Raw genomic sequence first — 19,577 nt, 5'->3', positions numbered from 1 at the left:
TAAATAGTCAGCTGTGTAATGACATTAACATGGTTTGTAGTCTTTGACCTCCCACTGAACAGAAGGTACTAAGTGAGCAAATTAAGTCTATTGAGGAGATCTGGACATTTGGATGGCCTGGAATATGGAGATAATTTTGTTGCTGTTTGTTTTACAAGTGTTTTAAGCTTTAACACCTTGTGAGAATCAGAAAGTTTCATATTATGAATGTGAAAATGGTATTTCTGGAAGGCAGTTTGACAACTTGTTTCAATAATTAAAATTTTTCTTAATGTTTATTTTTGAAAGAGAGACAGAGGATGAGAGGGAGAGGAACAGAGAGAGAGGGAGACGCAGAATCTGAAGCAGGTTCCAGGTTTCGAGCCGTCAGCACAGAGCCCGATGTGGGGCTTGAACTCATGAACTGCAAGATCATGACCTGAGCTAAGTCGGACGACTAGCCGACTGAGCCACTCAGGTGCCCCTGTTTCAATAATTTAAACGGGCATTTCTAGTGAAAGGCAAGTAGATAAAGATATATGTATAAGAATGTTAATTGTAACATTAGTCATTAAAAAGAACTGGAAAAAACCTAAATATACATCCATGGGGTAGTCATTGAATAGGTTATACAGATCCATGCACGTACTACATTAAAAATGATTTATAACAACAGATTTATATTATACTGTTTAATGAAAATAAGATTAAAAACAGATTATAATCCCACTTTAAAATGTGTGTGTGCATGCATGTGTATGTGTATGCATGTGTATGTGTGTGTTATCTGGATGGCTATATTCCAAACTATGTGCTGTGATATTATCAAGGAGTGGAATTAAGGGTGATTTTAAATTCCTCGTACTTTTAAATTATCTGAAATTTCTTCTTTTACTATCTTTGAACCCCATTTCCTACTTAGATCACCCAAACCACCCCCACTAACAACTATCCTAATGCATTTAATATAAATCTTTTATTTTGTTTGTATAGTCCTAAAAAATTTTTTTTTGTACAGATATTTTAAATTTACTTAGATGGTTTCTCATCCTGTTTCTTACATTTTCCACCTAGTACTATGTGTTTCAGATCTATGTTGCTAGGTGTACAAGTCTACTGCATGTAACTGCTGAATTATTTTTATAGTATAGTTATTGTAAATAAGCATGTGCTTTCATAATCAGAAAAAATCTAATAAAGCTCTTTTTATTGTGAAGAAAGAAAACAATCTTTCTTATAAGAGCATGAAGCTATAAATTGCTTTACATAATTCTGCCAATAGAAATATCCCAATGGAGAAATATTTATTACACTGGAGATTCTATGTTACTAAACACCTCTACTTTATAAAAGTGCTTAGACACATGGAATTCTTTTAAAGAGAAAAGAGAATGTTTCTTTCTATGAAGTCTCTGAAATGCTTGACTTAATTTAGGAGGCAGAAATTTCAAAAGACAAAGTTATTTTGAAACTGAAAAGTAGTGAAATGAACTTATTACAGTGTGTTCTCACTATATATTAAAAATGAAATTAAAGTCATTTAAAATAAAAGAAATACGACATTGTAATGCAAACAGAAATTGAGGAAAATCCCAAAAGGATAGGAAACAGTTGGTTGATGGACAGCACATGAAAATGAAAAGACAATCAGAAGAAGTAATAAAGCCTATTGGGAAAAACCTGAAATTTATATATTGAAAGTTCATAATTTTTAACATAAAAATCTAATAATAACTGCTAATCCCTTTCCTTTCTTTAAACTTTAATTTAAGGATAAAAATAGAACTTCAGGTGTAACTTTATTCAGTCATATTTTTATAAGATAGATAATCAAATACTCTCAGTAAAGGTTTGTGTTTAACTTTCAAACTTTTCTTCAAAACAATATATTCCTAAATGAGAGGTGTGAAAAAAATCACATGTAACTATATATTATGGAGAAAAATAACCAGATGGCAATTATATTCCAAGCAGATATGACTGAAGTACTATAATCCCAGAAGAGGTCACAAAAAGCTGTGTCTCCTCTCTTATTTAGGCTAGTTTTCATGGATTAGCAGCAGGGAAGCTTTATAACACAGCACTGGCAAAACAAAACAAAACAAAACAAAACACCACACACAAAAACACACACAAAAAACCCAAGTTTCCCTTTTTAAGAGTGTTTTGTTAAAAACAGGGCCTCCTTTTTTCCCCTCTCTTTTCAAAATACTGGGTTTCGGAATGAAGTCATCGATCTAGGGAAGATAAATAGCCTTGGGAGAGGCAGGTCAGAGAAACAAACTAAAATACAGTAGCTTAAGTGTAAAAACTAAAAATCAAAATAGAGACCTGAAGTTTCAGAGCCAAATGGGAAGAAAAGATGTCTACTCGTGTCGATAGGTGACGTGTAAAGGGGAAGGCTTGGTTCAACGATCGGTACATCTATGGAGAAGGTCATGGTCATCTTGCTTCTCTGGAAACCAGAGACAGAGACTGTAGAATGTGTCTTGACTAAGAGTCTCCTTGAATTTGCCTTAAATTCTCCAACAGGAAAACTCTGAAGATTAGAAAAACATGGATTTTGATGATTGGATGTAACTTTAAAGATGTAGTATTTCAGTACTTCATTCTAGACAGAACAGCAAAATGATTATGCAAAGGGTTCTCAAATCACATAAAGTTCAAGATTTGCAACATTTGGCAATACATTTAGCTTTTGCATGCATAAAATACATGCATAATGGGTGTATTTACCTCATAGGACTATTGAAAGGATTAAATATGCCATCCATAGGGCTTAGGACAAAGTACAGGACATATACTTAGTAATGTTAGCTAGTACTGTTTTGTTCTATTTTGCTTTTTTTAAAAAGAGAAGATATGTTTAGCACCTGAGCAAAATCTCTACCTGATGACTGAGATTCAGATCTGAGTTTCTACACCAGTTGACATTAGTATGTCATAATGCTTTTGGTAGATCATATTGAATCTGAAGATGTTACTTGTTACTAATGATATTACAAAATGAGACTTCTTTCACAAACCTATCACTGTTAATAATATAGTGGGTCCAAGTTTAAGATCATAAACTCAAGTATGCAAGAAATGCCAACTTTTAGTCTCTGTTGCAAACCCCCATTCCACTAGATGTTGGAAATCAATCTCCATCAATGCGGTCTCCCCTCACCTTATGCTGGGATTGTGTTTATGATCCAGGGGACCATCTCCTGTTGTTAGTTGTCATCCTCTCTGTGCTACTATCTGATGAGGCACACATCCTGGTCCTGATTGGCAGTCCACAAAGTTTACAGCTGTGTACTCCTTGTGTTGGACACTAGTTTCTGTGACTTCTGGGAGAGTGAGAAAAGGAATGTGGCACCAACAGGCCCTATCTCATCCCTATAGTAGCCTTTGGCTCATGGGAAATGCTTCTGCTGCTCTACATGCCCACAGGGACTCTACAAGGCTACCTCAGTCTCCCCTTTAACATTAACCTACCACACCACCATCTCTACCCTATTGCTCTGTGCCATCGGCATGCGGGAGTGAGGGAGAACTCTGGGGTCTTGCCACCTTCTCAAAGTACACAGGAATAGTGACATTCCTTCTGCTCTTAAATTTCTAAAATTGAGCAGAGAGGAGTATTCTATTTTTCCCCCAATCTTACCACACGTGACTTTAGAATAAATCCAAGAGAAAGCTGAGCCCGGGTCTTCTTTCAGGTACCCAGCATCTGAGCTCTTTTCTTTTCCACTGACTTCTCTCCTTTTCTCCAAGTCTAGAGAATCTTCAGTCTTGGGGGGCAGGAAAAATAGGTTTTGGCCCATCAGGTATTTTTCAAATTATTTTATCTCAAGTCTGGATCTTAGATTTGAAATTTTAAAATTCAAGGATTTGATAACCCTTCCTTGAGGAACATCTAGTTTATAGTTTAGCTGCCTCAATGAAGGAGACAACAGGAAAAAAAAAAAAAACAAAATAACAACAACGTTGGTTAATATCTCAAAAATACATTAAAGTAGGGAAGGATATATGTTTTATCATTCCCATCTAAAACTATTTTAAATTTTAAATACTTTAACTTCCCATAATGAATAAGTCTTCCAACTAAAATATTTTTCTTTCATTAGAAACATGGGTTACTTTATACACTGATAAGTTCTCGACTGTAATTTCCTTTCACCCAAATTGTACATTTTAATTACATACCATATATGCATGTAAATGATCCTGACTCCAACCTGTCAGATGCCCATGACTCATTTCTTCAATCCCTTTATTCCCTTCTCCTTCCAGAATCTGTCAATCTGTACTGTGATCTCTTGCTCCTTTCCAAAGTCACTCCATTCTCTAACTTTTTATAATCCACTATCTAAAAGAATGTGTAGCCTTCCTTTTCAAAGATTTGACTATGTCTGCATGTTACCTCCATAAGAAGTCCAGACACTATAAATCTTTTGTAGAGTCTAGAAAAAAACATGTTGGTAATGTAATTTGATGGTGATGATATTAATTTTTTAAAAACATTGATAACTTTAGCAGTACCTGGGTGGCTCACTTGGTTAAACGTCTGACTTTTGATCTTAAGTCATGATCTCGCAGTTCATAGGATCGAGCCCCGTGTCGGGCGTCTGCAGTGACAGTGTGGAGCCTGCTTGGGATTCTCCCTCTCTCTCTATCACTGCTCCTCCCCTGCTCTTTTTCAAAATAAACAAACATTAAAAAAAAAAAAACACCTTGATAACTTTAAAAGGCCTATGTTTTTGTTGCATTTTGATCATTGTTACCTGGATCATCTATGGGTCCCTTGAAACATGACCTGCTCATATTAATCTTTCTAATATAGGTAGTATAAAGCAGCTCTTCAATCACTATGTTCAATGAAAGAACCATAAGATATTTGGTCATTTTCAAACAGTGATGCATAGCAAGACCATTCTAATCTACAATACATATACTAAAATTTATACGTGTGCAATATTTCAAAACTATAAGTATAGCAATAACTGTACTTCTATCTAAATTGTATTTAGAATTTAACTATTTTGCCTCATAGCTAGAAAAGAATTCCTTAATACATTTAAGGAAGAATAGAGTGAAGTACATTTTACATTTATGATAAAAGATAAAAAGTTTACAAAAGTAAGTATGAGGTATAACCTCATTGCTTAAGAATAGGAATTAAAGTAGGAAAAGTATAATACCAACCTGGGTTCAATTCTGGTTCTGCCAAGGGCAAGTAATTCTACTATGGGTAAGTAATTTAGTATTTTAGTGGGCTGTTTTCTAGTGCTATAAGTTGAAATTCTGAATTAGAATCTAAGGTTTGTTTTATTGTACCATTCAATTATTTCCCTATTTAAAAATGTATCAGATAACAACGGAAAGAAAAAATTAAAGTAATTTTAAAAGTAAAATAAAACTTTTGTAGTGAATTAATCAGTAAAGGTGATTGTAGTAGTGGACTTTAGTGCCTTTTCTGGGCAGTGTAGTTCTGAAGTACATCAGTGCAGTTCTGAAGGACAGGATCCCAGGGAGAGGAGAGTGTTACCAGTACAGGAGCAAAAGGATTGGATCAGTTGTCCTTGATTGAATCAGTCTGTTCCTGATTTTTCTCTATTTAAAGATTTAAGTATTGGAGCCATTGGAACAATGATTCAGCATCCTCAATGTTTTACGAGTTTTTTTTTTTTTTTTTTTTTGACATTGCCATTAATAATCAACCTGCTGGAAGAGTTGTCTTTGAATTTTTTTCTGATGTGTTCCCCCAAACATGGGATGAATTTCATTGTTTTTTTACAAGTGAAAAGGGGTCAGGGATATTCACTCAGGGGCCATTATAAGAGTTTTCTTTTTCACAGCATTGTCAAAGATATTATGGTTGTGACTTCATAGGTGAAGTCAGGTGGTGACTTCAGTGAAGAAAATGGAGGATATTTTGAAGACGAGAATTTCATTGTTAAACACAAGAGAGAATCTCTCTTATCAGTGAAAGAAGGAAGGATACAAACGGTTCACAGTTCTTCCTAACAAAAACAGCTCCTCATTTAGATGGGTATCATGTTGTTTTGGGGGCAAATGACTTCTCTGCAAGAAGTCGTGCAAGAGAGAAAACCAGAAAACAGATGCAGTGAGCAAACCATTTGCTGAGGTAGACACTCAGTTGTGGAGGGCTAATTCCCAAACTAAAGAAAGAAAAAAATGCATAAATCCTCCTCCTCCTCCCTCCCCATCCAGTGACTCATATAGCTCAAGAGATTCTCAGTCCTATTCTCACTCTAAAAGTGCTTCTGAAAAGAAATTTTAAAATTTCTCTTAAATTTTCTTTAAAAAAAAAAAGAAAAGAAACGTAGGAAAAAAGGGATACAGGAGTACTGATGCATAGGGGCACCTGTACCCCAATGTTTATAGCGGCACTCTCAACAATAGCCAAATTATGGAAAGAGCCTAAATGTCCATCAACTGATGAATGGATAAAGAAATTGTGGTTTATATACACAATGGAATACTACGTGGCAATGAGAAAAAATGAAATATGGCCTTTTGTAGCAACATGGATGGAACTGGAGAGTGTGATGCTAAGTGAAATAAGCCATACAGAGAAAGACAGATACCATATGGTTTCACTCTTATGTGGATCCTGAGAAACATAACAGAAACCCATGGGGGAGGGGAAGGAAAAAAAAAAAAAAAGAGGTTAGAGTGGGAGAGAGCCAAAGCATTAGAGACTGTTAAAAACTGAGAACAAACTGAGGGTTGATGGGGGGTGGGAGGGAGGGCAGGGTGGGAGGGAGGGTAGGGTGGGTGATGGGTATTGAGGAGGGCACCTTTTGGGATGAGCACTGGGTGTTGTATGGAAACCAATTTGACAGTAAATTTCATATATTAAAAAATAAAAAAAATAAATAAATAAATAAAAAGAAAAAAAGTAAACAGAAAAAAAAAAAAAAAAGAAACGTAGGAAAAATGCCCCCCCCACACACAATAGAAAGAAAAGAAAATCACATCTAGTGAAAGTGAGGCTGAAAATCTTAAAGCATAACACAAGTGTATTGTTTATCCAGAAGAGTTCCCTCCTATGCCTGAAAATTGATTCTTAATTAGAAAAAGTGCTCCCAGAGCTGATGGCAAAGAAAGCAGAGAGGGGAGAGAGAGAGAGAGAGAGAGAGAGAGAGAGAGAGAGAGAGATTGATCTACCTAACTTCCAGCCTACTTCACAGCAGAGGAGACTTTCAGTTACTAGGTCTGGCAATAAAATTAAAGAAATAGAACAACAACATTATCAAACTCCTTCCAGATCCAGTTCAAGGGATCGTTTCAGATGTAGTGAGACTACTTCACAGTGGAGGCACGAGATTCAGAAAGCTCAAAGAATGAGGGTATCCAATGGTGAAAGATCAATCAAAGGAGCTTAAGAATGAGTTAGCTAAAACTGAAACAAAAGAAAATCAAAGAAGCCCAGTTGGAGTAAAAGAGAAAAATATAACTGACCATAGGCATGCCAAGAGTCCAAACAAAAAGTAAAGAGGAAAAGAAAGTTTAAGACCATAAATCTAACAGCAACGAGAGAGACATCAGAAGACATTCAGAAAAAAAGATAATATAATAAAAACAAGGTGAAAAAGGGGCCAAATCTAAAAGAGGCAATAAGAGCAAACAGAAATCAGAGTTAAGAAAAGCATAATACAAAAAAAGAAAAAAAACGATAATACAAAGTATAATGGACATGAAGAAAAGAATATGGGGTCAAGGAGTAAAGGAAGGGATCATGAGACTGTTAAAGAAAAGTCAAAGTCTAAAGGAAAAGATCAGGAAAGGGGTAAAATTAAAGAGAAGTTTAAATAGAAATCAAAGAGCAAGTGAGCATGATCATAATAAAAGTGAGACAAATAACAGATGCACATAGTCTAGAAGGGAACGTGATACAACCAAAGGCAAACAGTTACATGGTCATCACTCATCAACAGTTACTCCTCTGTCCTCACTCCTCCTGGGGCCTCAGCCCTCCTCCTAGTACCTCACTCTCATCAGGAAGGAATTGGGCTCCAACAAACACATAGGAGACAGGGTGCGAGCAGGATTCTAAAAAAGAAAAGAAAGAGCTTTTCTTCTTTTTCCATAGTTGAGGTGAGGCTGAAATACAATAAAATGGTCCCATTTTTTCAACAAAAATTAATTCTACCAGCTACAAGAAGACTGTAAACCAGATGCCACTTCTTAATAGTTTAAGAAACATGTGACCTGGAGAATCAACTCAATTTTGTCACCCACAAGGTGAGGTTCTTTTATCTGACCCCAGTATCAAAGGGATATTATGAGAAACATTTATATGGTATCTTTAAAGTGCTTGTGGTTGTCAGAGAAGAAAGTGGTGTACAGGGTAAAACTACAAAATAAAGCATCCCCAAAGGAAAACCAGTTACAATGGTAGAATGAGAGAAAGAAGCAGTAGGGCTGGAGTGGAAGGGTGCAATCTAGAAGCCCTGATAGAACTAGCAGCAGAAGCAAGGAGTCCCACAGATACAGAGAACAGGGTACAAGAGGGGAAGGTCATAAAGCAGAGAAAAGTAACATCAAGAAAAAAAGAAGGAGGAGAGATTTATGGAGCTCAGAGAGAGAAGAAAATCAAAGCAGAAACAACAAAAAATACAGAAACCAAGAAAGTTCACACTGGAAAGAAAATGCTGAAGGTCAGAAAAGAATGTATCTTTTTTTTTTTTTAATATTTATTTATTTTTGAGAGAGAGGGAAAGTGAGAGAGCGAGAATCCAAAGCAAGCTTCAGGCTCCTAGCTGTCAGCACAGAGCCCAACACAGGGCTCAGACCCACAAACAGAGCCATGAGATCATGGCCTGAGCCGAAGTCTCACTCTCAACCTACTGAGCCACCCAGGTGCCCTGAAAAGAATCTACTCTTAAAAACATCCTAACAGCCCAAATAATAACAGGGGGGAAAGGCTGATAGAGATCAAAGTCATTCTTAAAATGAGAACAAAGTAGGACAAAGAATTAAAGTTCTTCACATTGAAAAATAAGGAGCATGCAAAGTCCATATCCTCAGTGGAAAAGGAAAACCAAAAATCAAAGGGTTAACAAAATGACCACATACATGATAAAAATTAAAACTTTGACCATAAAAAAGTTGACTATGAGTCCAGCTCTAGAACACTTGAAGACAATAGTGGATGAGTGAGTTGTGGAAAGTTCGTTTCCATTTTGTCTCAAATTTTAAGTTGTAGAGTCTTGCTGATAAATCTTTTTGTTGTCTTCCTCTTTTCATTGTTTTTGGTTTATGTTTGTCCTTTTTTTTTTTTTAATGTGGACTTCATCTGAGTTGATCTTTTGATAAACTGCAACCTGAATAATTTGTACTGCTAATATTTTAATAAACTTGAAATGAGAAAAAATATTGTAGTAAAATTCATTTAAATTTCAAATTTTTTAAAAATTTCTAAATGGTAAAAGGTTTACATTTCCAAACTGATCAATACAGAAACAAACCCCAGAATAATGACTTTATTGTGTGTGTACTTTCTAAAGGATTGAAGCCACCTACTGTCATAAGGATGTGCTTCAATGGGCAAAATGCTAATATCAGCTGAATTTTCATTCCTTTTTTGATAAAAAAAAATTATAGTTACAACATATATGAGTGCAGGTTTATGCACATTTTTCTAAATCTTTCAGAATAGTATGGGGTTTGGGTTTTTTTTGTTTGTTTGTTTCATTCTGTTTTGCTAAAATATGTAAGAAGTTTTAAGGCATATGTTAGTTTAGGGAAAGGTTTCTGAACTGAAATGTGAAAATAAGCAAGACAAAGATTGCTCTTTTGAATTATCGGCTTTTATTATGTTAATTAAAACAAAACTCTATAGAGCATCTAAGTGCCTCTCAAGCTACATAAAAAAAAAAATACCCAGTTGATGCATGGGAATTATAAAGATAATTTACACAGTTGGTGAAGAAAACAACCTATACTGAAAGGCAATTAAACAAGAGTGATATCACCATATTACATTTAAAATAGGAAATATATGTGCAGAAAACCAACTAATCATCATTACTCTTCTAGTTGTCTTCTGGAATGGATTCTCTTAAAATTCTGATATTGCCTCCTTTCCTTTCCTTTCCACCTTAAATAAGTGCTTCTCACAATGCAACGTGCATGTAACCAACCCAGGATCTTGTTAAAATGCAGATTCTGGTTCAGTAGTTCTGGAGTGAGGCCTGAGAACTTCTAACTCCAGCTCCAAGGAGTTTCTCCTATTACTGGTCTTTGGATCAGACATCGAGTGGCAAGGCCTTTAACTACTGGCAGCCAGGAAGTGACAAGCTAAAGGATAAGAAGTGCCAGCATTTTCCGTTCTTTTTGTTTTGTTTGTTCCACTAACCAAAACCCACGTTGAAATTCTTAGACTATTTACATAATAAACTTAGTAAACTTAGTTTAGTTTACTTCTCTTTGCCCTAACTTTCTCCTCACTGGTATCTTCTCTAGTCCCACAAAAGTAGAAGTTCTTAAATTAAAAAAAATTTTTTTTAATGTTTATTTTTCAGAGAGAGAGAGAGAGAGAGAGGCAGAGTGTGAGCAGGGGAGATACAGACAGAGACAGAGACACAGCATCTGAAGCAGGCTCCGGGCTCTGAGCCGTTAGCACAGAGCCCCACGCGGGGCTCGAACTCACATTGAGCCAAAGTCAGACACTCAACCGACTGAGCCACCCAGGCACCCCAAGAGGTTCTTTATATCGACACCTGTTCTGATGTAAGATGCCACAGGTGTTATCCATATAACCCCTAGGCTACAGGTCCTCAAGGAGTAGCTCCCTAACTATCCTTGATGAGGGTGTTTTCTAGAAATGGGGTCAAAGTAAAGAGACACTTTGTGTGACCCTACTAAGGAGTAAACTGTGAATAATTTAGCAATCATTTCTATCTGGTTTTGGAATGCATTATAATAGAATTTGAAGATTTATTTTTTAATGTGTATTTATTTAGAGAGAATTGCACGTGTGCACATGATCTGGGGGGACCAGAGAGAGAGGAGAGCAAGAATTCCAAGCAGGTTCCATGCTGTCAGTATGGAACATGATGTGGGACTCGATCTCACAAATCATGAGATCATGACCTGAACCGAAATCAGACGCTTGACCAACTGAGTCACCCAGGTGCCCCAGAAGATTTATTTTCTAATTACATTTTACTTAAGGTAATACTAAAATAGATATATATGCTCTGACCATAAAACTAAGAATGCTGGTGAGGAGGGGACAGAGATAGAGCAATCTACCTGAAAGCATGAGGAAGTGTACATAGGAGGGAGGTCCAAGAGAAAATTTCTATGGATGATTCATCTATGGAAAGTCAAAGAGTTCATTTGTCAAGTCCTATGCAACTTACTGCAATTCAAATATGACAAATGAATGCAGATTTTCCTTGACTTACACTTACGATAAGGTTATATCCTGATGAACCCATTATAAGTAGAAAACACCATTAAGTCAAAAATGCATTTGGGGTGCCTGGGTGGCTCAGTCAGTTAAGTGTTGACTCTGATTTTGGCTCAGGTCATGATCTCACGGTTCATGGGTTCGAGCCCTGCACTGGAGCTCCACTGATAGTGTGGAGCCTGCTTGCGATTCTGTCTCTCCCTCTCTCTCTGTCCCTCCCCCGCTCATGCTCTGTCTCTCTCTTTCTCTATCTCTCAAAAAAATAAATGAAACATTTTTATTTTATTTTTTTTTGAGAGAGAGCGCGCGCGCGCGCAGCGCGCGCGCGCATGAGTGGGGGAGGGGCAAAAAGAGAGGGAGACACAGAATCTGAAGCAGGCTCCAGGCTCTGAGCTGTCAGTACAGCTGTCAGTGGGGCTCGAACTCATGAACCATGAAATCCTGACCTGAGCTGAAGTTGGATGCTTAACTGACCGAGGCACCCAGGCGCCCCAATAAAACATCTTTTAAAAAACATTTAATACACCAAACATACTGAGCATCATTGCTTAGCCTAGCCTGTCTTAAACATGCTCAGAACAATTATATTAGCCTACAGTTGCACAAAATCATCTCACACAAAGCCTATCTCATAACAGAGTGTTGAATATTTCACGTACTTTATTGAATACTGTACTGAAAGTAAAACAGTTTGGTTGCATGGGTACAAAATGGTTTGTCAGTGTATGGTTGTCTATCCTCATGGTCCTGTGGCTGACTGGGAGCTGCGGCTCCTTGCTCCTGCCCAACCTTGCCACAGAGTATCCTATGCATATCACCAGCCTGGGAAAAGATCAAAATTCACAGACCAAGTATGGTTTCTATTGAATGCATATCATTTTCACACCATCATAAAGTTAAAAAACTATGAGTCCAGACAGAAGTTGGGGACAGTCTGTTTGTATTATTTCACCCCTTCCCCATGGGCTATTTAAAGTACTGCTCAGTAGGGGCGCCTGGGTGGCTCAGTCAGTTAAGTGTCCGACTTTGGCTCAGGTCATGGTCTCACGGCTTGTGGGCTGCTTCAGGCTCTGTGCTGACAGCTCAGAGCCTGGAGCCTGCTTTGGATTCTGTGTCTCCCTCTCTTTCTGCCCTTGGCCCACTTGCACTCTTTCTCCTTCAAAAATAAATAAACTTTGAAAAATAATAATAATAAAATAAAGTACTGCTAAGGATATTTTTTAAGTATGAACAACTACCACTTACTAAGAACATATTATGCATCAGTCCCTAAACTAAGAGCGTCCTACGCAGTGGCTTATTAAATTCTTGTTTCATACCTATGAGGTAGGAGCCATTATGCCAACACTGTGAGAAAAATACAGCCTGTTAAGGACTTTTTTAACTGAAAAAAAAAAGATGAAAAAATTGAATCCAACAAAGATTTTTGTGTAAAGCTCTGTTGTGTGGTTCATCGAAATATATTTAAACCTTATGCTACAAAATGGAAACCGTAGGGTTATTCACTCATGGAAAGAATACCCAGTGACTAGACTCTTTTAAGAGATCAGTCTACTTCTTAAGAACTACTACATTTAACTTTCCAGGTAAACACTTGAACAAAATAAGGCATGTCTATGATAAAGCTGTTAATTTGCTATTTGTTTTACTTATGAAGTGAACCTACCCATGTGTTTCCAAAATTGGCTTGATAATAAAGAACAACCTGAAGTCTTGTTAAAACTATAGAATTCCCAGTCCCTTTCACCTGGCGATTCTGAAACAGGTAAGGTCTAGGAATTTTTATATTTAATATATTATCCATATGTTTCTTATGATCAGGCAAGTTTGGGAAACATTTGTCTGCTGAATAAAGCTCAGGTTTCTTAGCATTTAAAGTCTTCCACAGTCTGGCCTTAAGATACATTTCAAACACCTCCTACAACACTAACCTATGTTTAATATTATCTATTCATTATTCCCCAAATAGATATTTTCCTCCCTAGGAGCTTTGCTCAAGCTGTTTCCTCTGCCAGAATGTTCTTCTCTCATGTGTTTGTTCATCAAGATCATTTTCATCTTTTAAAGCTCAGCTCAAATTTTAACTCCTGTATAGGGGCGCCTGAGTGGCTCAGTTGGTTGAGCTTCCGACTTCGGCTCAGGTTATGATCTCACGGTCTGTGAGTTCGAGCCCCGTGTCAGGCTCTGTGCTGACAGCTCAGAGCCTGGAGCCTGCTTCGGATTCTGTGTCTCCCTCTCTCTCTGCCCCTCCCCCGCTCATGCTCTGTCTCTCTCTCTGTCAAAAATAAAAAAACATTAAAAAAAATTAAAAAAAAATTTAACTCCTGTATAAAGGCTTCCCCGACTCTATGGTCAGGATTATGTTCTCTCTCCTATGAACTCCCAGAGCTCTTTAAACCTCTATTGCAGTGTTTCTCAAGGTGCAATCCTTGGACCAGCAACATCAGCATTTATTTGGGCATTTGTTAGAAATGCACATTCTCAGGTCCCAGCCCAGACTTACTGAGTCAGAAACTCTGCGTATGGTTCCCTGCATTCTGTTTCCAAACAAGCCCTCTAGATGACTGCAATGTACCCTGAAGCTTGAGAACCACTGCTCTAATGTATTCTGTATTTTATTATTGCATTACTATATGTCTTAGTTTCTCTCCCAGAATGTAAAGTAGGCTCCACGAGAGCAAAAACAGTATTTTCATCATTTGCTTCCTTTGCAGTATCAAGCAGAGTGCTTTTGCTTAGCAGATCATAATAAGTCTCGAATTAAATTGCTATTTCTTTAGTGTCATAGTCTATGTATGCAAGATGAGCAGATTGCAGTGCACCAATTTTTCATTTTAATGGTGTTTAATAACCTTTAAAGGTTGTAGCATGATTGATTCAGATGCAGAAACATGCCAATTGTAAAGATGACTAAAATAAAGGAACTGGTTGCTCTTATTTTTCAACATGGTAATAAAGCTTCTTAGTTTTGTTTTAAGCTTTTTCTCTATGCTTAATATATGATGCTTCATAAATGTTTACCAATGATAATAACAACAATCTCATCTGGAAGTTTCTCTTCTCTACTTTTCTCATCTCTAAGGCTTTTATGCTTAAAGAAAAATTCCTAAAATTTCTTTTATTTATTTATTTATTTATTTATTTATCTATTTATTTATTTATTTATTTATTTTGAGAGAGAGTGAGAGTGAGCGAGCTTGAGAGGGGGAGGGGCAGAGAGAGAGAGAGAGAGAGAGAGAGAGAGAGGGAAACCTAAGCAGGTTCTGTGCTGTCAGTGCAGAGCACAATGTAGAGCTTGAACTCATTAACTGTGAGGTCATGATTTGAGCTGAAATCAAGAGTCAGACACTTAACCAACTAAACCACTCAGATGCCCCTAAATTCCTAAAATTTCTTAAGTGGACTTCAACTTCACCTGTATCTATAAATAAATAGAATAAAAAACACTTCTTAGACTGCCTATACACTACTTATCAATAAATATCAATAAATTTGAGAGAAAATTCATGGGAAAATAACATGAAATAGAGTTTGCTAAAGGTCAACGTAACAAAGTTTTAGGATTCACCATACTGGAAAACAAGCTAAAGGAAAACAATCTATGTTGATTAATGTTTCATTTATTATTATTTGAAATTATATAACAACAGGTTCAGACAGCCACAGATTCTTAAAAATATTTAGTAAAACAAAACAGTATTGGTGAATAACCCATACAATAAACAGATTCAGTAACCTAGCATCATTTCTTTTCATAGACTACCTTTCTTCTTGTTGAGAAAATTAAGAATAATTTTTTTTTGTTTTTTGTTTTTGAAGAACAATTTTTTAATTAGTTCCTGTCAAAATCCAGTCAAGATGTATTTAATAACCAAATAATTGCTAAGAGCAACTTAATTTTCAGCTTACTGAAACAAACCCACTGTGAGAGTGCTTTTCATGAAGTTACAATAGGAAAATGAATCTGTCCAAATATTTTGTTGCAAATCAGTCAACAGAACTGATCAAATCCAAGAGAAAAAAAAAATTGAACAATTATGAACTACCTTTAAAAAATAAAATGCTTGCTTTATAACTGGATGTCTTTATACTTTGTCTTATTAATATAAGATAAAATTTTTTGGTTTGTTTTAGAAAATACCATCAAATATTCCCAGAAAAGACTTTATTTCCTCAGCTTCATCATCAGGATGATACCTACTGGGGGGAAAAGCAAATATAGAAATATATATAGATCGCTGAGAGGTAATATATCAAATGAACTTCAATATGCATAACCTTAAGAAGTCTGTTGGGGGGAAATCAGATTTCATAAACTGTGAGAAGTAGGGATCAAACATCTTAGGTATTTCTTTAAGCATTTAAAAAAGTAATATTTAATCAATATGTGAACAAGTCTGTAAACCTTGACTATTAAAGAGAGATAGAGAAATTGCTATAGTTAGCCATAGAAGTGACCAGTCATGGGGGCACTAATTTGACTTAATATGACTTTTCATCGAACCTGTACAATTGTGAAAAAGCTCCATGGCTAAAATACAACTTGAACTTTTGAAAAACTAGCAAATCTCATTTGGATTTTAGTAATTTTACACTTTACATTATCAACATGTTGTGTTCAAATCCTTAAAAAAAAGTTTAGCAACAAAATATATTTTAATTAATAAAGTATCAAACATATATTCTCAAAAACTGACATACTTAAAATTATTAATTGTCTTAAGGGTTTAGGTCACCAGGGGTATAACTTTTCAATGTCTTTAAGTAAATAAAATGTTTAGGTTATCTTTAAAATAAATCAAGGAAAAAGGAATGCTGAATTTCTTCACAGAAAGTTTTTATTGGTATAGTCTTGAAAGACTTTAAAGAATTCTTACCTGAAATCAATTTCCTTTTTACATTCATTGTTGCTAATAAAGAAATCCACTTTCTCAATAAAATGTGAAGAATTTGGTATTTTTTTAGAGTGAGTAAAGCACAGCTTTTCAATCTCTGGTGACAGACTCTGCTGTTTTCTTTCTTGTAAACAGACCTATATTTTGAGGAAAACAGAAAAAAAGGCAATCACTGAAAGTTTAACTCTTCAGGCAGAATTTAAAAGAAAAACAATGAAGTGCTTCTTACAATATCTGCATTTCCAGCTTGTGGAGGCAATTTTGTCATGGAGGATGCATCAAACTTGAACACAGGAGAATCTGATAAATAAATATCTGGCTTCTCATGTGATGAAACAACACTAAAAATCAAAATTAATTATTTGTAAAATATGGGAATAAGAGAAACAAACCATCTTAATTAGATCAATAGTGATTCTTTGGGGAAGATGATTATAGTCTTTCATATTTATTACAAAAAAAAAAGATGCTGTTTCTTAGACTCATGGAAAATCTGGTGTTATCTCCTTTCCTTTAGACAAAATAACACTTTATACATATTTTTTTAATTTTTTTTTTGTTTTTTTTTTTTTTTGAGAAAGAGGAAGAGTGTGAGCACAAGCAGGGGAGGGGCAGAGGGAGAGGGAGAGAGAGAATCTTAGGCAGGTTCCATGCTCAGGGCAGGGCTGGACAGAAGGCTTGATCTCACGACTATGAAATCATGACCTGAGCAGAAATCAAGAGTTGGACGCTTAACTGACTGAGCCATCTAGGTGTCCCCCAATCTATATATATTTCAAATTAGATAAAAATACTATTTTTAAAAGGCTACAGAAGTAATCATTCAGTAATTTTCCTTAAAATTGGGTCTCATGCTTAATTTTCTATTACCTAGCAGTCTGTAAATCTTTTCTAAATCTCACCTGGCTCAACTTTTAATCTCCTTTCCCTGCTCTGGTCTCACTGTAGATAGACACCTTTATTTATCTTCCAATCTAAAACTACACTAGGATTCACGTTCAATCTTCTGTATTAAATTTATTCATTAAAAAACATTTATTATTCACTACCATATGCTAGATATTGTACTAGGAGCTAGGTATGAAGAGGTAAACAAATCCTGAGGGAGTTATCATCTAGTAGAGGAGCAGACAATGAGTAAACAATAAATACACATAATTATGGATCCTGAAGTTATATGAAGGAAATTAACTGAGTAATATTACAAGAAAAAGTGTGAAGACATAAACCCACTTTAAAAAGGTAGTCATGAATGCATGTCTGAGGAGGTGACAATTTAAGATGACACTCAAAGGCTAAAATATGATAGTCATGTAAAGAGTAATAAAGACCAATTTGCATTCCCACCAAAAAAAAAAAAAAAAAAAAAAAAAAAAGAGAGAGAGAGGGAGGGAGCCAAAACATAAGAGACTCTTAAAAACTGAGAACAAACTGAGGGTTGATGGGGGATGGGAGGGAGGGGAGGGTGGGGGAGGGGTACTGAGGAGGGCACCTGTTGGGATGAGCACCAGGTGTTGTATGGAAACCAATTTGACAATAAATTTCATATAAAGAAAAAAAAAGAGTAATAAGCAGTGGATACAGGTAGTAGAGAAGTACATGTATTGATAGGATTGAATCTTTTTGTTTTTGATCAAAAGCAAGGAATTAAAATAGTCAAAAAGGGTACAAAAGGAAAAGCATGATTCCTTCCCACCCCAAATCCTCAGGTCCCACAGGCCTTCTTTCTAGTTCCAGCTTATGGCACAATTTTTTCTTTAGAGGCTACTTGATAAGGATTCCCTTTTAAATCCACTTATTTTCTGTTCATCACTTTTAAACTCTCCCCAAATTATTTATAGCTTCTAAAAGTATGGCTCACTAAACTGTCTACGTGCTTTGTTATCTTCCTACTTTCTACCTATTTTTTCTTCTCTACACCCACAGCTTTGTTCTACTTTGATGCTTCTAATCCATTTATTTTGTATGACTCAGAGTTAGAACCAATGAATGGAAATAGTAAGAAGACAAATTTTAGACAAATATTCTTAAAAGCTATTGAATGGTCTGAGAGATCCAAACACGGATCAGGCATGTTGAAGTGAATGAGCTCCTGGTCACTAGAGCTGTTTTAGTAGAGATGTCATGAATACCTATGGCAATGGCGTTGGATGGTGATTCAAGTATCTTGCAGTGGAGAAACTAAATGATGCTTAAATTAAGCACACTTCAGCTCTGGAATTCTCTGAAATCTATGATTCTATGATGTTGATAAGTAAAATGACTAAATAAGAGAAAAATACCAAGAGACACCACAAATTTCGTATTTTTTTAAACTAGGAGAAATAAATAATCCTTAAGTAAATTAGACCCTGAATAAAAAGTTGTCAGTATTTCTTTTGGGGAAAGTTTTGGTTGTGGCTATAATTACTCTCCATGACTTCTCGCCAAGTCCACTATCCAGATGCACTTCGCATTTCTGCAAAAATACTTCAAGTTGTTTTAAAGTAGGCTCCACACCCAATGTGGGACTTGAACTCACAACTCTAAGATCACAAGTCTCATGCTCTACTGACTGACTGAGTCAGTCAGGTTCCCCAAAATTGAACATTTTTAAAATTACTATTTACTTTTACAAATGTCTGTGTGCCTTATATTCTCAGATTAACATCTTTGTGTACTCACTTGCCATGTATTTTTTCCCTCTTCCTCAACTACTGTAGTATGTGCTATCTATGAAATGTTTCAAAAATCTAACTACCTCTCAGTTCCCATCACCTCTGCTCTAGTTTAGGCCTTACCATAACCTGTCTTTTGTGCTGGCCACCATGCTTCTCATGGTCCCACCTTCTACAATTCAATCTATCTATCTATCTATCTATCTATCTATCTATCTATCTATCTATATTATATCATATACCTATATCTCATCTACAAATAATTTTGTCTCATCAAATTGTTTATCCTGTGCGTAAGTATCTTGGAAGGCTTCCTACTGCTTACTATGGAGACTAAAAACTAGACTATACCTGGAGTGGGGGTTGCTATAGATTATATCACATTTTTAAAAATTAGTTTTCAAAATTTAAGTCAGGAGATGTCACACCGAATTTTAGACACCTAGCTTTTTTTGAAAATCAGAATATTTGACAACACTAGATACTTACTTCTTGCACAGCAACAACTGGCTGGACCTGAGTAGTGGTTGCTCCTTTTATTTATTTTACTTTTTATTATTGAAATATAATTGACATATAATGTTATATTAAATTCAGGCATATAACTTACTGATT

The 19,577-nt window shown here is 35.8% G+C and overlaps 1 protein-coding gene and 2 pseudogenes across 9 annotated transcripts in view; 2 read left to right on the top strand and 1 right to left on the bottom strand.

Annotated features, from left to right (window-relative positions):
• The first annotated feature begins 5,630 nt into the window (after nucleotides 1–5,630).
• Nucleotides 5,631–6,268, top strand: LOC109246262 (peptidyl-prolyl cis-trans isomerase G-like; annotated as a pseudogene).
• A 681-nt stretch (nucleotides 6,269–6,949) lies between these two features.
• On the top strand, nucleotides 6,950–7,936 carry LOC109246263 (peptidyl-prolyl cis-trans isomerase G-like; annotated as a pseudogene).
• The window catches only part of HFM1 (helicase for meiosis 1), a 96,276-nt gene continuing 83,842 nt past the window's right edge, over nucleotides 7,144–19,577 (bottom strand). For 3 of the 9 annotated variants that reach the window (XM_019414142.2, XM_019414148.2, XM_019414143.2), the window contains 3 exons: nucleotides 16,535–16,646; nucleotides 16,288–16,442; nucleotides 11,747–12,232 (listed from right to left, as the gene is read on the bottom strand). In XM_019414142.2, the coding sequence (XP_019269687.2) occupies nucleotides 12,040–12,232; nucleotides 16,288–16,442; nucleotides 16,535–16,646 (460 nt within the window). In that variant the 3' untranslated portion in view covers nucleotides 11,747–12,039. Of the gene's footprint in view, nucleotides 8,044–11,746; nucleotides 12,233–15,010; nucleotides 15,611–16,287; nucleotides 16,443–16,534; nucleotides 16,647–19,577 lie in introns of those variants that run through there. The other 6 variants (XM_019414146.2, XM_019414150.2, XM_053892644.1 and 3 more) reach the window with 5 other exon arrangements.

Source organism: Panthera pardus, unplaced genomic scaffold (assembly GCF_024362965.1).
Source record: "Panthera pardus isolate Hobbes unplaced genomic scaffold, ASM2436296v1 HiC_scaffold_11, whole genome shotgun sequence".
In the NCBI taxonomy this organism is placed as follows: Eukaryota; Metazoa; Chordata; class Mammalia; order Carnivora; family Felidae; genus Panthera; species Panthera pardus.
Note: the sequence above shows the minus strand (reverse complement) of the source record. Positions and strands in the feature narration are given on the sequence as shown.